We start from the raw sequence: 12,490 nt of genomic DNA on the forward strand, positions 1-12,490 counted from the left end.
ATTTTAATGGTGCTTCAGGCTAATGAAGAGTACTTCTGTTTCAGTGATAATGGGAACACAAGGGGAAACCTGCAAGGGTAGTGCAAGAGCCCCGCAAATTACAGTGGCCAGCAATTTCCCCATTCTATTCACCAGGCTGTTCATTTCACTTCATCTATTCATGCAGCTATACAAATTTCTAACAGTGGCTATTTCTGGCAGTATACTGAAGCAGAACTGTAAGAAACTACAGCTTGAAAACCCTGTGATATTTTGAGAGGAATAGCATAAAATATTCCATTAATATAATACACACTGATAATGTAAAACAACTATGTTGCTGTCAGGGCTATTCTTGATATTCTATAGACTTAAAGTACTGATAGTGTATATTAGCACTATATAATCTAGAGTGTTTCTATCATATATATCATTCTGATTTCTAACAACAGCAAAGTATCCCCACTCTGACAGTCATTCTGGCCAGTATTGGTAATTTCTCATTGGTGGTACTGTACAGTATGTGACAAAATAATTCTAAGTGGCCAAGTATCAGAAAAAAAAAACCAAAACAAACATGCCGAGTTCTACATTGCCCCAGGGTAACCCCTTGTTGTTGTTCAGCAGCCTGTATAACAGCTTATAGCTTGTGTTGCATTCTGAAGGTACACACATTCAAGTTGGTTTAAACCAAAGACTAATTTAATCTTTATTGTAGCTCACTTGTAGAACTTATTCCAACGTTGCCTTTCTACTACTAACAGCTTATCATACTGTATTTACTTTCAAAGCGATTCACATGCACACTGGTCACTTATATATTGAGCTGTACTTGTTTAGTTAGACACTGTTCATCACAAAAAGGTGTGAGCCAATTAATCGTCTCAGGTTGCCTTGGGGTCTCCATGCTCATGTTCTACCTACTGAAACAGTAGCAACAACATTTCTGTGACATTTTTAACCACATATCTCAGAATATGGAAAAGATTAAGATATAAAAACAAATGTAAACTGTGAAGAATACCCATTTCAATTTGTCAATTGCTTAATTAACAGGAGGAGGATCAGTCAAGTTTTTCTGGTTATGAGAGCACAGGAGGTGAGTTTCCTTTTCAGTATCATTTGTCATTTAAATTTTGAAACCTTTGGCTTCCACTTGTATTTAAATACTTACTTAGAATGTAAAGTGAATTCAGATTATTTATATTGTGAAAGTTGTGTCTCAAGGGATTTTATCATATGAATTCTCTTTCAATGCAAATTAAAGCTTGTTAAAGCCTCTTTGGGCCAGTGGATCCATAATTATTAGAAAATATTACTGTTAGTCAGCATCAGATCTCATAGGTGTTTTCAGAAACTAGTACTTATGAAAAGCTTGTTGGAAAGCACAAGCAGCTGAGAATCTAAGAGGAATGAAAGGATTAATCAAAAGCTTTTACCACTAATGATATTATGTGGTAAGAGATATCAAAGTCATAATAAAATTGCAGCAGGCTCAGATGATGCAAGATCACCTTCTTTACTGGTATAATCATGCCAATGTCTGGGACTCAGACCAGCAGGAACTGCTTTTTTTTTTTTAAAGTACAATTTCAGTAAAAGGCAATGCTGTAGTAATACAGTAGTTTTGGTGCCAAAATTACTGTAATACCTGGATTTCAGTTTAAAATTATTATTTGGCTGAATTCAAGGCTAAGGGGAATTTAAGACTACATCTCTGATGTAGTGCACCTACATGGGATGTAAGCAAATCTGAATTGGGATGTGGGCAAACTTCTATAGCAATTACTGCGTAATAACACATTCAGATGCAAACGTGATGGCTCAGGAGTCATGTTAATACATCATGATGCATCTGCATTTTTTTTTCTTGCCCCTCTTTCTCTTCTTTAAAGAGCTGATATATATATATATGCGCAAGGTTTAACTTCAAGTAAAATATTTTATCGTATGTGCAGTGAGAGCTACAAAACTGGGAGATAAATAGGCTTGTGGGTAATGACTGCTTTTGGAATGTGGAGCATTATAGAAAGTAAATCTAGTAAAATCAGACTGTCTTGCACAAACATTACACAATTCAGCATGGAAAGGAGGTAAGACTAAAATTAGTAGCTCTTGCCCACTAAAGAATATTTATTTTCATTTTAGATCTTTCAGAAGATCTGAGGAAATCAAACATAATTTTTGTAGTAGGTAAGTAGGATTCCTAATCTAACTGCTACATTTGAAAATCCCCATGGTATTTGGCTTTGCTAATTATACTATTTCTTTTAAAGTGTAGCAGAACAGTTTAGTTAAGAGTATTTACACTACAATGGCAGTTTAGCCTTTTGAAAGGGAGTTAGGATTTAACATCATGTTATTAACATGGGTCTGCCCATGCTAACAATAGTTGTGAAAGGCTCAGAGCAGGAGGCATATTTAAGTGTGAACATACTCAAAACGACCTTAGTTCATGTGCAGTTACAGTACCATTGTGTGATCACCCACAGCAAAGCTGCCTCACCAGCATTACTAGATTTGATTTAAAACTCAGAATTTTGAGGTCTAGGGGAAAAAAATCAGGGTGCTTCACGTTTTCATCTGTGAAATGACTTTTGTAAATACCGGTTTCAATTCTGCACATGCTCAACGTGCTGTTGGAAAGTCAATGGGCTCGTCACCGTGCATGATACTTAGCATGTGCTGAGGGTTTGCAGATTCAAGGTTTACTTCATATTTGCTTTTTGGAAGCCCACAGAGGAAAAACACTATGTTAATGGCCATTATTACATAGAAGTGACTAACATAATTAGCACAAGCTTTGAACAACGTTTTAAGACAAACTATAAAGTGATGATTTATAGGTTTCAGTTTAAAGCTTAGTGTTAGTTACTCAGAAAGAGTAATTGCTTTTGTATCAAGCAGAAGTTTTCAGAACTGCTTCACAAGACAGAGCATGAACAAAAGGATAGATACTGAAACATGGGTAATTTCACATAGAAACAAGTGACTTTGTGCATTCTTTTTCTTAAGGGTAAAAAAAAAATAACAAACCCTTCTGAAATTAGTCATAAATGAAGTTTCATCCATAAAATCAGGAGGCATCAAAACAACATCCCAGTATCAGGAAGTTGAAGGAGTTGATCTTTCCTCCCTATTCAGCACTATGAAGGTTGTATCTGGAGTACTGTCTCCAGTACTGGGATTCCCAGTACAAGATAACTTACTGGAACGAGTCTGGCATAGCATCCTTCTGTTTGAAGGGCAGAAGCATCATGCATGAGAGGAAAGGCTGACAGAGCTTGGACTCTGAGGGCTGGAGAAGGGAGGGCTCCAGGACATCTTACCAATATTTATAAATATCTAATGGGAAGGAACAAAGATGAGGGAGCCAGAATTTTCTCAGTGTTGCCCAGTGACATGACAAGAGAAAATGGGGAGAACTTAAAAAACCATGAAATTCCATCTGAATACAAGAAAACACATCTTTATTGTGAGGATAGTCAAACACTGGAAGAGGTTGCCCAAAGACACTGGAGAGGCTGAACAAACTGCTTTAGCTGACTCTGCTGTAACAGAAGTGTTGGCTGCTTCCAACCTACAAAATGTTATGAGAAGATTACATGTTCATGTGTTGTACTTTTCTTTCATCCTATCTTCAGCCAAATAGAAGTTGACTAAATTTATTGCAAACCTGTGGTAGATATTATGTGTTTAAAAAATTAAAATTCGGTTACCAAAGAGTTCATTGGAGATTTTTCTTAAATGAAAGATGCATATCAATTTTCAGTCTTTAAGCAAACTGTAATTCTATGCTTACTGAAGTTCATCTTCCTGCTGTTTGCCACAGCAACAAATTTTCATTCTCTCTGCCTCATTTCTCTTATTAAAAATTATATTTGATGTGTACAAACAAAGATTTATTTTTTTAAAAGTGAAGATGCTCAAGGCATTTTGCCTCTGCCATTGTCCATGGTAAGGTATGTTTTTCATTTCCCTCTGGACTGCATTATCTTTTTCAAAGAGTGGCTTTTAATTTTCATTTATAATTTTTATAGGCTATCTACTAGCCATCTTCCAGTTTAAAACTGAAAATACACTTCCCCCCCCCCCCCCCCCCCCCCCCCATTTATTCCTCTTCTTTCCCAGAAACATATTTCTTGCTAGGTTGGAGTGGTCACAAGTTCTTTTTCTCTATGGCTTTTTCAGGCACGTAGATCTGCCCAAGTCCCTTACTGACCAATATATGCTCCAGGCTGAATATTATACAAACTAGCATTTGTCTAGGCAGTACAGTGGTCTTACATGTCAGTCAAGAGCTGAAGTCTGATCACTCTTAATTGAACAAGGACAGAAAAAAATTGAAGAAGCCTCACAGGAACAGAGCAAAACTGTCAAGCTTGGGGGAAGTGGAGAGTGGGGAAAAAGAAGAAAAAAAAAAAAAAGCTAAGTACTCCATTGGAATGGACAACACTAGAAATATTGTGTCTGCGATTCCTTGATTAGAAAGAAAGCAGAGATGATGTTCTGGAGCATGCTGCTGTAGATACTTGAATGGGGGAAAAAAACCCAAAAAACCCCCAACTTTCTCAGGTGTCATTAGGAAAGTTTACTCTCTACATAGATGTATTTATGAGGAAACAAGATGCTTATAAAGATGTTTCAAAACTAGAGTGCTAGAGCTCTGCATTTGAAGTAGTTTACACCATCTGCATAGCTCAGAAATTGAGACACTGTTTATAAGACAAAGGGAAAAAAAACAGATAATTCCCTCCCCCACTAATTTCTCTTCAAAACTGTCCAAAAAGAGAAAAAAAAATCTAATTAGCAAAGATTTACTTTAGAGCTAATGTAGGAATTAATTGGAACAACAGTCAACACGGATTAATTAAGCAACAAAGTCAATGTTTTATCCAGACAGCAAAGCAGAGGCATAAAACCAGCAAGTCAAAAAATACAGGAGATCACAGGGTAATGAGGCAAAAACAAGTTAAATTTGGCCTATAGTTCAAGAGAAAAATAGGAAAAAAATAAAGATAGAAATGTAAAGTTTGGGGGTGTTCTCATATTTTAAACGTACATAATTATTGCCATTCACAAAAAAAAAATAACACCCCCCCAAAAATCCACCCCCCACTAAAAAACCCCCAACAGCCAAACAACCATTTTTATCAGAACAACATGAAATGTAAAACCCTATCCCTAATGAACACCATATAATTTTATCATTGTTAACTACTGTAATACACATCGAGAAAACTATGGTACATAAGCTACTGGGAGCATTATCCCTCCCTATCCCCCATAGGATCTTCATAAATCATAGAAACATTTAGCATTTGGTTGAAGCTGAAACCAAAGCAGAAAGTATTTGGGAACAGTTCTGCACTCTAGATAAGAGAAGTCCCCACTTACTCTTAAATGTACTATTTAAAAGTCAGCGTAAGTCATTTCCTCTGCAAAACCCTTGTCATCCTTCTTGATGAACCAAAGACAATGGTGGTTTAAGCTCAGTGTAAACAAGACCAACTTTTTGTCTGACACTGAAGATATCACCACCTAGACCTACAGGTAAACATCAGCTGCAGACACTAGCTTCTTGTGCATACAATAAATAAATAAATAAATAAATTCAAATGCAAACCCCAAAAATCTATGTCAGACCTTGAATTACTTGATCTAACTTCAAATTTAGCTCTGCTTTGAGTAGAGGGAATTAGCAGATGAGGTCTTTCCCAACCAAATTATTCTACAATACCTGCATTACAGCTCCTTCTGCAATCAAATAGATATAGGATGAGCAATGCTTATAATTACAACATCAGTCAGTCCAAGCACTAACTGTAGAAGCTGGTGAAGGCTCCTTTCTCTGACCTATGAAATGAAGTCCACGTTTTCTAGAGGGATGAAAACTTAGTGATGTGCCAGTTACATCATATCACCTGCCAACATGTACTCTAAATTGTTTTCTGATTAAAATAATATTTAAAAAAAAAACCAAAACCAACCCCACAAACCAAAAAACATTGTTAGTTTTTTTGTTATTTTTGAAAAACAGCATCGTGCCTGTATGGTCTCACTCAGACTAAAATCATATGGGAACAACAGATGAGGTGCTATTGAGAAGCCTTCCAGTGCCATATTCTGAAACCACGACTTATTTTTATTTGTTTAAACAATCCAAGTGGCATTGATAGAATTACCAGCTGATTAAGCTGTCCAAAATCATATCTTGAATATAAGGATATCTTGACTGGAGCTATATTGAATTCAGTTCTGATTTCTGAGGCTCCTCTGTGTTGTATACAGAGCACAGACAGGGATGATACTCATTATGAAAATAAGGTCTAGAAATGGAAACATTTTAAAATGAATGGTGGGATTCTCTTTTAAATACCGCTGCTGGAATTTTATGTAAATGATCATAGTATTTTGGTATATGATAAACTCCTAAGATTTGGCAAGTTTAAAACAGAGACACCCCAATCTATACAGATAACACTTCTGCTTTATTAATATTTCTGGCAGCAAAGCTGGTTCACGAACTGTTCACATTGCTTGTTCCTCTCCCAGCTTCCTCCCAGCAGCAGTCCCAGCATCATTAATTCATCTGCTTGCAATGTTGTGCTCTAGGCCAGACGGGTACATTTGAATCACATGCTTAGGCTTGCGGTCTCTTGGGGGGAATTGGGGCACGAGGGAAAGCAGGTGTAAGAGACTCGATTTCTTAAATGGAGATCTTTCACTAATCTAAGGCAGACTGCAGTTAAACATTCAAAAGTGCTGCTTGGGCAGTTGTCATTTCTCCCTACCCACTGAGTATACTCTTTTTCTCTCCTTAAAGTGCTGCCTGTGAAGCATTTCTGCGTTCAGTAATTAAACGGGGAACAGTGACCACCTAAGTCAGCAGAAAGTTATTTACCAGAAGATCCCCTTACACAGTTTTACAGGCAGCTGAATCAACATAATGGATGGGAAAACTGTGCTGAGGGAGCACATGGACCTTTTGAACTAGCCTTGTCTACAGAAAAACAATATGCAGAACTGCATTTAGCTTTTTGCTGTCTAGTACCTGGGTGCCAGATACTTGCTTAGTGTTTGTATCAGAAATTACAGAGGGACACAAAGTTTCCAGGAATAATCTTGCTGACTGATACAACATGCTTAATTTCTGAATCTTCAACTCTTTTCCTTCTTAATTTAATGAATAAGCTTTAAGGGAAGATGTACTGCCCTTGGCAACACCAACATAACATAGAAGCACGCTGACATTGAAGAACTGCTGGTAAATCTACTTTCTCCTACAGATCACAGCATACTCATAATTCCTCTGGCCATTTTCTGGGCTTTAACTCTTTATCTTCATGTCATACATGAAAATCAGAAGACAACATGATTAATCTGAAGAGCAAGAAGCTGTGAATCAGTCTATCACTGGTTAATACAATGGTTTTTTTTTCCCCATAATATATGTAGGCAGAGGAAAAGATGACAGCATACAGAAAAAAAATGACAGTGTTCACAAAGAATTCTACGCCTTCACAACAAAAGCAGGGACATATTTTCCTCCTCCTAACAATTGAGCCATTGGGAAAGCTTCACTACCTTTTTTAATGTCTTGAGTTTTTTCTGTTTGAAAAACAGCATAGCAAATTGCAGTAAAGGATTCTTAAAGTATTTTGATCTAGTTTTTATTATATTTAATATGCAGCTGCTGCACTCCAATTAAATTATTTTTTCTCTTTTTATTTAGAAAAATAGATTTAAAAAATAGATTTAATAATGACACCCTCAAAAAAGAGCAAATTAGAAATTTTGCAACACTTCAGATTGGTAAACTTCGTGACTGCAGGGTTAATCTGCTGCCTATGGAGCAGTCCTGTAAGTATATACCATGAGCCAGAAGGAAGTATCCAAGGAAGGAAATGTGCTTTCGCATTCTTTCCCACCTAAATAGCTTTTTCAATCACATTAAATAGCGGTTTTCAGAGGGAGACAAGACATTAACTAATACTTGAACTTTAGGTATGTAAATTAATACTGGCATAAATGCTGAGTATGTGCTCTGCCCTCATTGCTGAATTTCCTGGGGGCATTCAGTCTCTCCTCAGATCAGACCAAGCAAGAACTGGAGTCTCATTTGTTGATAAGAAAGCACAAGACTTAGTAAAATGTGTCATATGTATATATTTGTCAAGCAGTAGGATACTTTGCTACTCATCAAATGATACTAAATTAATAGCAGTGGCCATACAAATTATCATTTTCAGCACATTAACTGTTATTTAATTATGTCTTTTCCTTCAGCATTTTAATCTCAGCTTTGTTGGAACTCTTCTATAAAAAATAAGCATTGTCAATTTTAGTTTATATATTGGAGGCATAGTAATGTTTATTTTGCTGTATGCCTTGCATAATGGGTCATTCTGGCAGCATTCTCTTTTAAAATACTAACAGATAAAGGTATTGTAATAACACATCAACTTTCCTGATCATTTACCTGCTAGCTAAACCAAAAATTTTCCTTGTATTGTTATTTTATTTCTAAAAATAGTTCTAGCTTGTTTAGTACATGACAGGACATTATGAAATTTCTGTTTTGGCTCTACATTCAGAAGAGAAACAGTTATATATGAAACACAAAGTAATCTTTATAGCTAGGGTGTTGGTTTTTTTCCAAATGCTGTGCATATACACCAAATAAATAGGTGTATAATAAATATATAAATAAATATGTTACTGCACTGCTGTTATATTCAAGGCCAGGAAACAGAATGTGTAAACAAGCACATGCATATACAAACTTATAATCTAAAAAACCAAAACAGACCAGAAATAAAATTAATTGCCACTACAGATATTTAATGGCCTCATTACAGATAATTTGCCTGCAATTTCTCTGTAGCCGCTCTTATTTATTCCTTGCTTTCTTTCAGTCGGCACTATTACAAAAGAATAATTTTCTTCTTATTAAAGCAATAGAAAAACAACATGCAACCCACATTGGAAAGAAAAGGAGACTGTGACAAAGATATTTCTAGCTAAAACTGAGGCACAAGTGTGATTCTCACACCACGAGCTTATAATTTTCTTTGTGAAGGTGAAGTAAAAGACTCCAGGTTACATTACACAAAACCATTCCTTTGATAAAGTTGCTTTATGACCCAGTTCTTATTCACAGCTACAGTACTGTAACTTCTCTGAAAATTATATGCTTGGAGCAATTATTTCTTAAATTAAATGCAAAAGTTAGAAGAAAGTTCAAGCCAGGAGGAGATTGTACCAAATTCACTCTACCATCTATGTCTTATTTCTATATTTGTTCATGGAAATACAAGAAAAAATGAAAACCACGTGTTTTCTAGCCTCTTAAATCCACGTAACAGAGTTATGTAGTCATATTTTCAAGTTCCAGCAGCTGATAAATACACAAATCACATGCTTAAAAAAAACTTAACTGAAGAAGTGTTGTGGGTTTTAATTTTGGTCTTGCCTTTTCCTTTGATTTTTGAGCACTGTCTCCCTACAAGGGTATAATTACCTTCTACTGCAGTACGTCTTCTAAATAGATCCATCAAGGATTGTAAAAATGCCGCTACACACTTTGAAATTTCTCCCTAACTCCTGAGACAGTCACAACAAAAATTTGCTATCCCAACCTCCCCCACCCCAGCAGCAACATGGCTGCCCAGCTAGGCCCCCCCCTGCCCAGGGTGCTTACCTCAGCCCCGCCAGCAGCTCTAGGGGTCACAGCCACAGCAGCCAGATTCCTAAGGAGTAGCTTCCAGCAATTTCCACAGACTGCCCATCTCTCCAGCCAGGCTAGGCTGGCTGCTGCCCCTCAGAGAGCAACAAAAGGAGCAAGTGGCTTTTCTTAAAGACAAGGAAGGAAAACCAGCCACATGCAGAGCAAGGTGGGACAGGGCAATAGCAGCACCTGCACAGCAAGGAGGCTTCCAGAATCTCCAAAACAGGGCCAGAAAAAGGGCACTTACTGGAGAAGCATCAAAGAGAGGCAGAGTTTTCTGATTTTTGAGGTGTTAGCAGCTCTTCTGCTGAAGGAAGCAGAGAAGCTTGAGGAACTGTTTCTAACAGGAGGACACCTGCAGCATTTACCTGAATCACCTGCCATCTCTGACTGCACAGAGGCCACTGAGAAAAACAAGCACCCAGCCTGCAGCTGTGGCGAGCTGGGGGCCAGCTGCAGGTGCCTTCCCTTCACCCTGTGGAAAAAACACTTGAAAAGCTTCACCTGAGCAGCCTGTCTGCTGAGACAGCCCTTCACCCTGAGATGTTTCACTCTGGGATGTTTGACTCTGGGCTTGGTTCGAATACAGTTTTCCAGCCCCTGACTGAGTGCACTTGTGGCTGTAGGAAAGCAGTGGCAAGGCCTCCATGTGCCCTTCATTGCTGACCATTTTCCCCTCACACTCCCCTGCAGCGTGTTTGAAGGGCAAGCCAGTGCTGCAGCTGCAGGGAGTGGTGTGACTGAGCCTTCATCAGCATTTAGCAGCTTCAGTACCTGGCACTCAGTTGCTGGCAGACATACCAGCACATGAGAGCTTTCCAGCTCAAAGGGAAAGGCTGCAAACACAGTGAAATTGCGTTCTTACTTTTACCACAGTGCAAAAAAGGGATTTGGTTACTGTACACCTACATGCATCCCATGTGTCCAAAGGCAGGTTTCACCATCTCTTTGCCTATACCTTCCCATTCCAGAAATGGGAACAAAATATTTCACTCAGAGGGGTGCAGTGAATATTAGTTTGCTGATATTTGTTGCAGCCAAAGGCATACTGAGTCAAAAATTTCACACTGTTGTGACTCCTTCGACTTTGGTATGCGTTTTTGAGTCAGCAGTGTAGTGTATCAGAAGGGAGGCATATGACTTATTCTGTCATATAGAGTGACTTTGGAAAAAAAAATTGCAAAATAGGCAGTCTTATTTTCTTGGTTGGTATGATTTGAGAAAAGGCAGATATTTATTCTTTGCTAATTCTAGTTACTTTTTCCTCACGAAGGTGGCCCTGGCTCTGGCAAAGGTACCCAATGCGAACAGTTAGCCAAGAAATATGGATTTACTCACCTATCCACTGGTGACCTCCTCCAAAATGAGTTATTGTCATTATCAGAGAGAAGTAAATTGATCAAAGACATCATGGAATGTGGTGAACCTGTGCCTGGGGTAAGCTGCTATTTTATTTGGGGACCTAGTGGTTAAACAAAGGCACTGCTAAGTAGATTGTCTAAAAGGGTGGAAACAGTAGAGCAGATGAATCCCTTTTGAGTAAAAGTAATCTGCAACTTGAGAGAGAGGTTTCCTCATTGCTAAATCTGTGGCACTTCTTTCCCCTTTCTATGCCAGTATTTCTTTACATTTCAGACTCACATAGGCAACAAATCAGTCATGAAATACAGTGAGACAGGTGCTGTACTGTGCATTGCAAAATGCAATAATAACTACAGGAAACAGAAACTTCATGTCCATTTTATAACTTTGCATTTCAAATTAAGAGCTGGTCCTCCTGGCAGCTACTCTCATTTACAATACCTGTGGCACTCCCCTGCAGAGCTGGCTGACATCCCAGAGTAGCTGGACTGCAGTTCATTGGAGGCTGTGAAGACAGAATGTGTTGTTCTCGGCTGGACTTGACTTAAATGGGCAGGTCTGCAGCCCCAACACTTTGTGTGTCTTCAGCTAGATCGTAGGATGCGTTTGTTAATGAAAGGTACTGGCAAGTGCTGCTCAGGGGAAACTAAAAGCTGTGCTGAAGCTTGATTTTGATTGTGTTGCTCTTCAGTGTGCTTGGTCAGATGGGTCTCTTATCACTTTCCATGTAATATAATTATATCAATGACATAGCAAAATGCAATCAGATTGGGAAATGCTGCAGCAGTACTCTAAAGTTTCACAGGTATTAACTTTGAAACTATTCCCAGCTATCTTGAGAACACTGTGGGAACCTGCAGACAGGTTGCAACACTAGATTTGTGTGGCATAGCTGCCCCTGAGTGTAGTAGGGTGCCCCTGCTACCTGGAGGACAAGAAAAATACCTGCATTCACAGGACCTGCTTTTAGCAACAAGGCAGTTCTTAAGGGCATAGGGCTAAAGTCAGTGTAACAAACGAAGGTATCAATCTTTCATATCATCAACCGAGTAAATCCCATTTTCTCCAATGCAGGGTATTGTCCTAGAGCTACTGAAGGAAGCCATGGTTTCCAAGCTAGGGGATGCAAAAGGATTCCTGATCAATGGTTATCCCCGGGAGCTGAAAGAAGCAGAAGAGTTTGAGAGCAAGGTGACCATATAATCGTGATTCAGTTTTAACTCCTATTAACATACAACTGTACTGCTGATCACCGGATGCATTAGGTGGGAAGGGACCTTCAAAAGCCATCTTGTCCCACCCTAAGGCTGCTGATTTCAACAGGGGTGTGTAAGGATCCAATCCAACAACATTGTGCTGCTAATGACTGAAACTTTGGCACACCATCAATAAAGCAACTCCAGCTTTTGCCCTCATGTT

The 12,490-nt window shown here is 38.4% G+C and overlaps 1 protein-coding gene across 1 annotated transcript in view; it reads left to right on the plus strand.

Moving 5' to 3' along the window:
* Positions 1-12,490, plus strand: part of AK5 (adenylate kinase 5) — a gene marked incomplete at both ends in the record, with an annotated part of 88,782 nt that overhangs the window by 64,704 nt on the left and 11,588 nt on the right. The window contains 4 exons of the mRNA XM_084266352.1: positions 1,036-1,078; positions 2,128-2,172; positions 10,983-11,146; positions 12,146-12,262. Coding sequence (XP_084122478.1) covers positions 1,036-1,078; positions 2,128-2,172; positions 10,983-11,146; positions 12,146-12,262 — 369 coding nt within the window. The remainder of the gene's footprint in view (positions 1-1,035; positions 1,079-2,127; positions 2,173-10,982; positions 11,147-12,145; positions 12,263-12,490) is intronic.

This window comes from Gallinula chloropus (assembly GCF_964237585.1).
Source record: "Gallinula chloropus genome assembly, chromosome: 6".
Lineage (NCBI taxonomy): Eukaryota > Metazoa > Chordata > Aves > Gruiformes > Rallidae > Gallinula > Gallinula chloropus.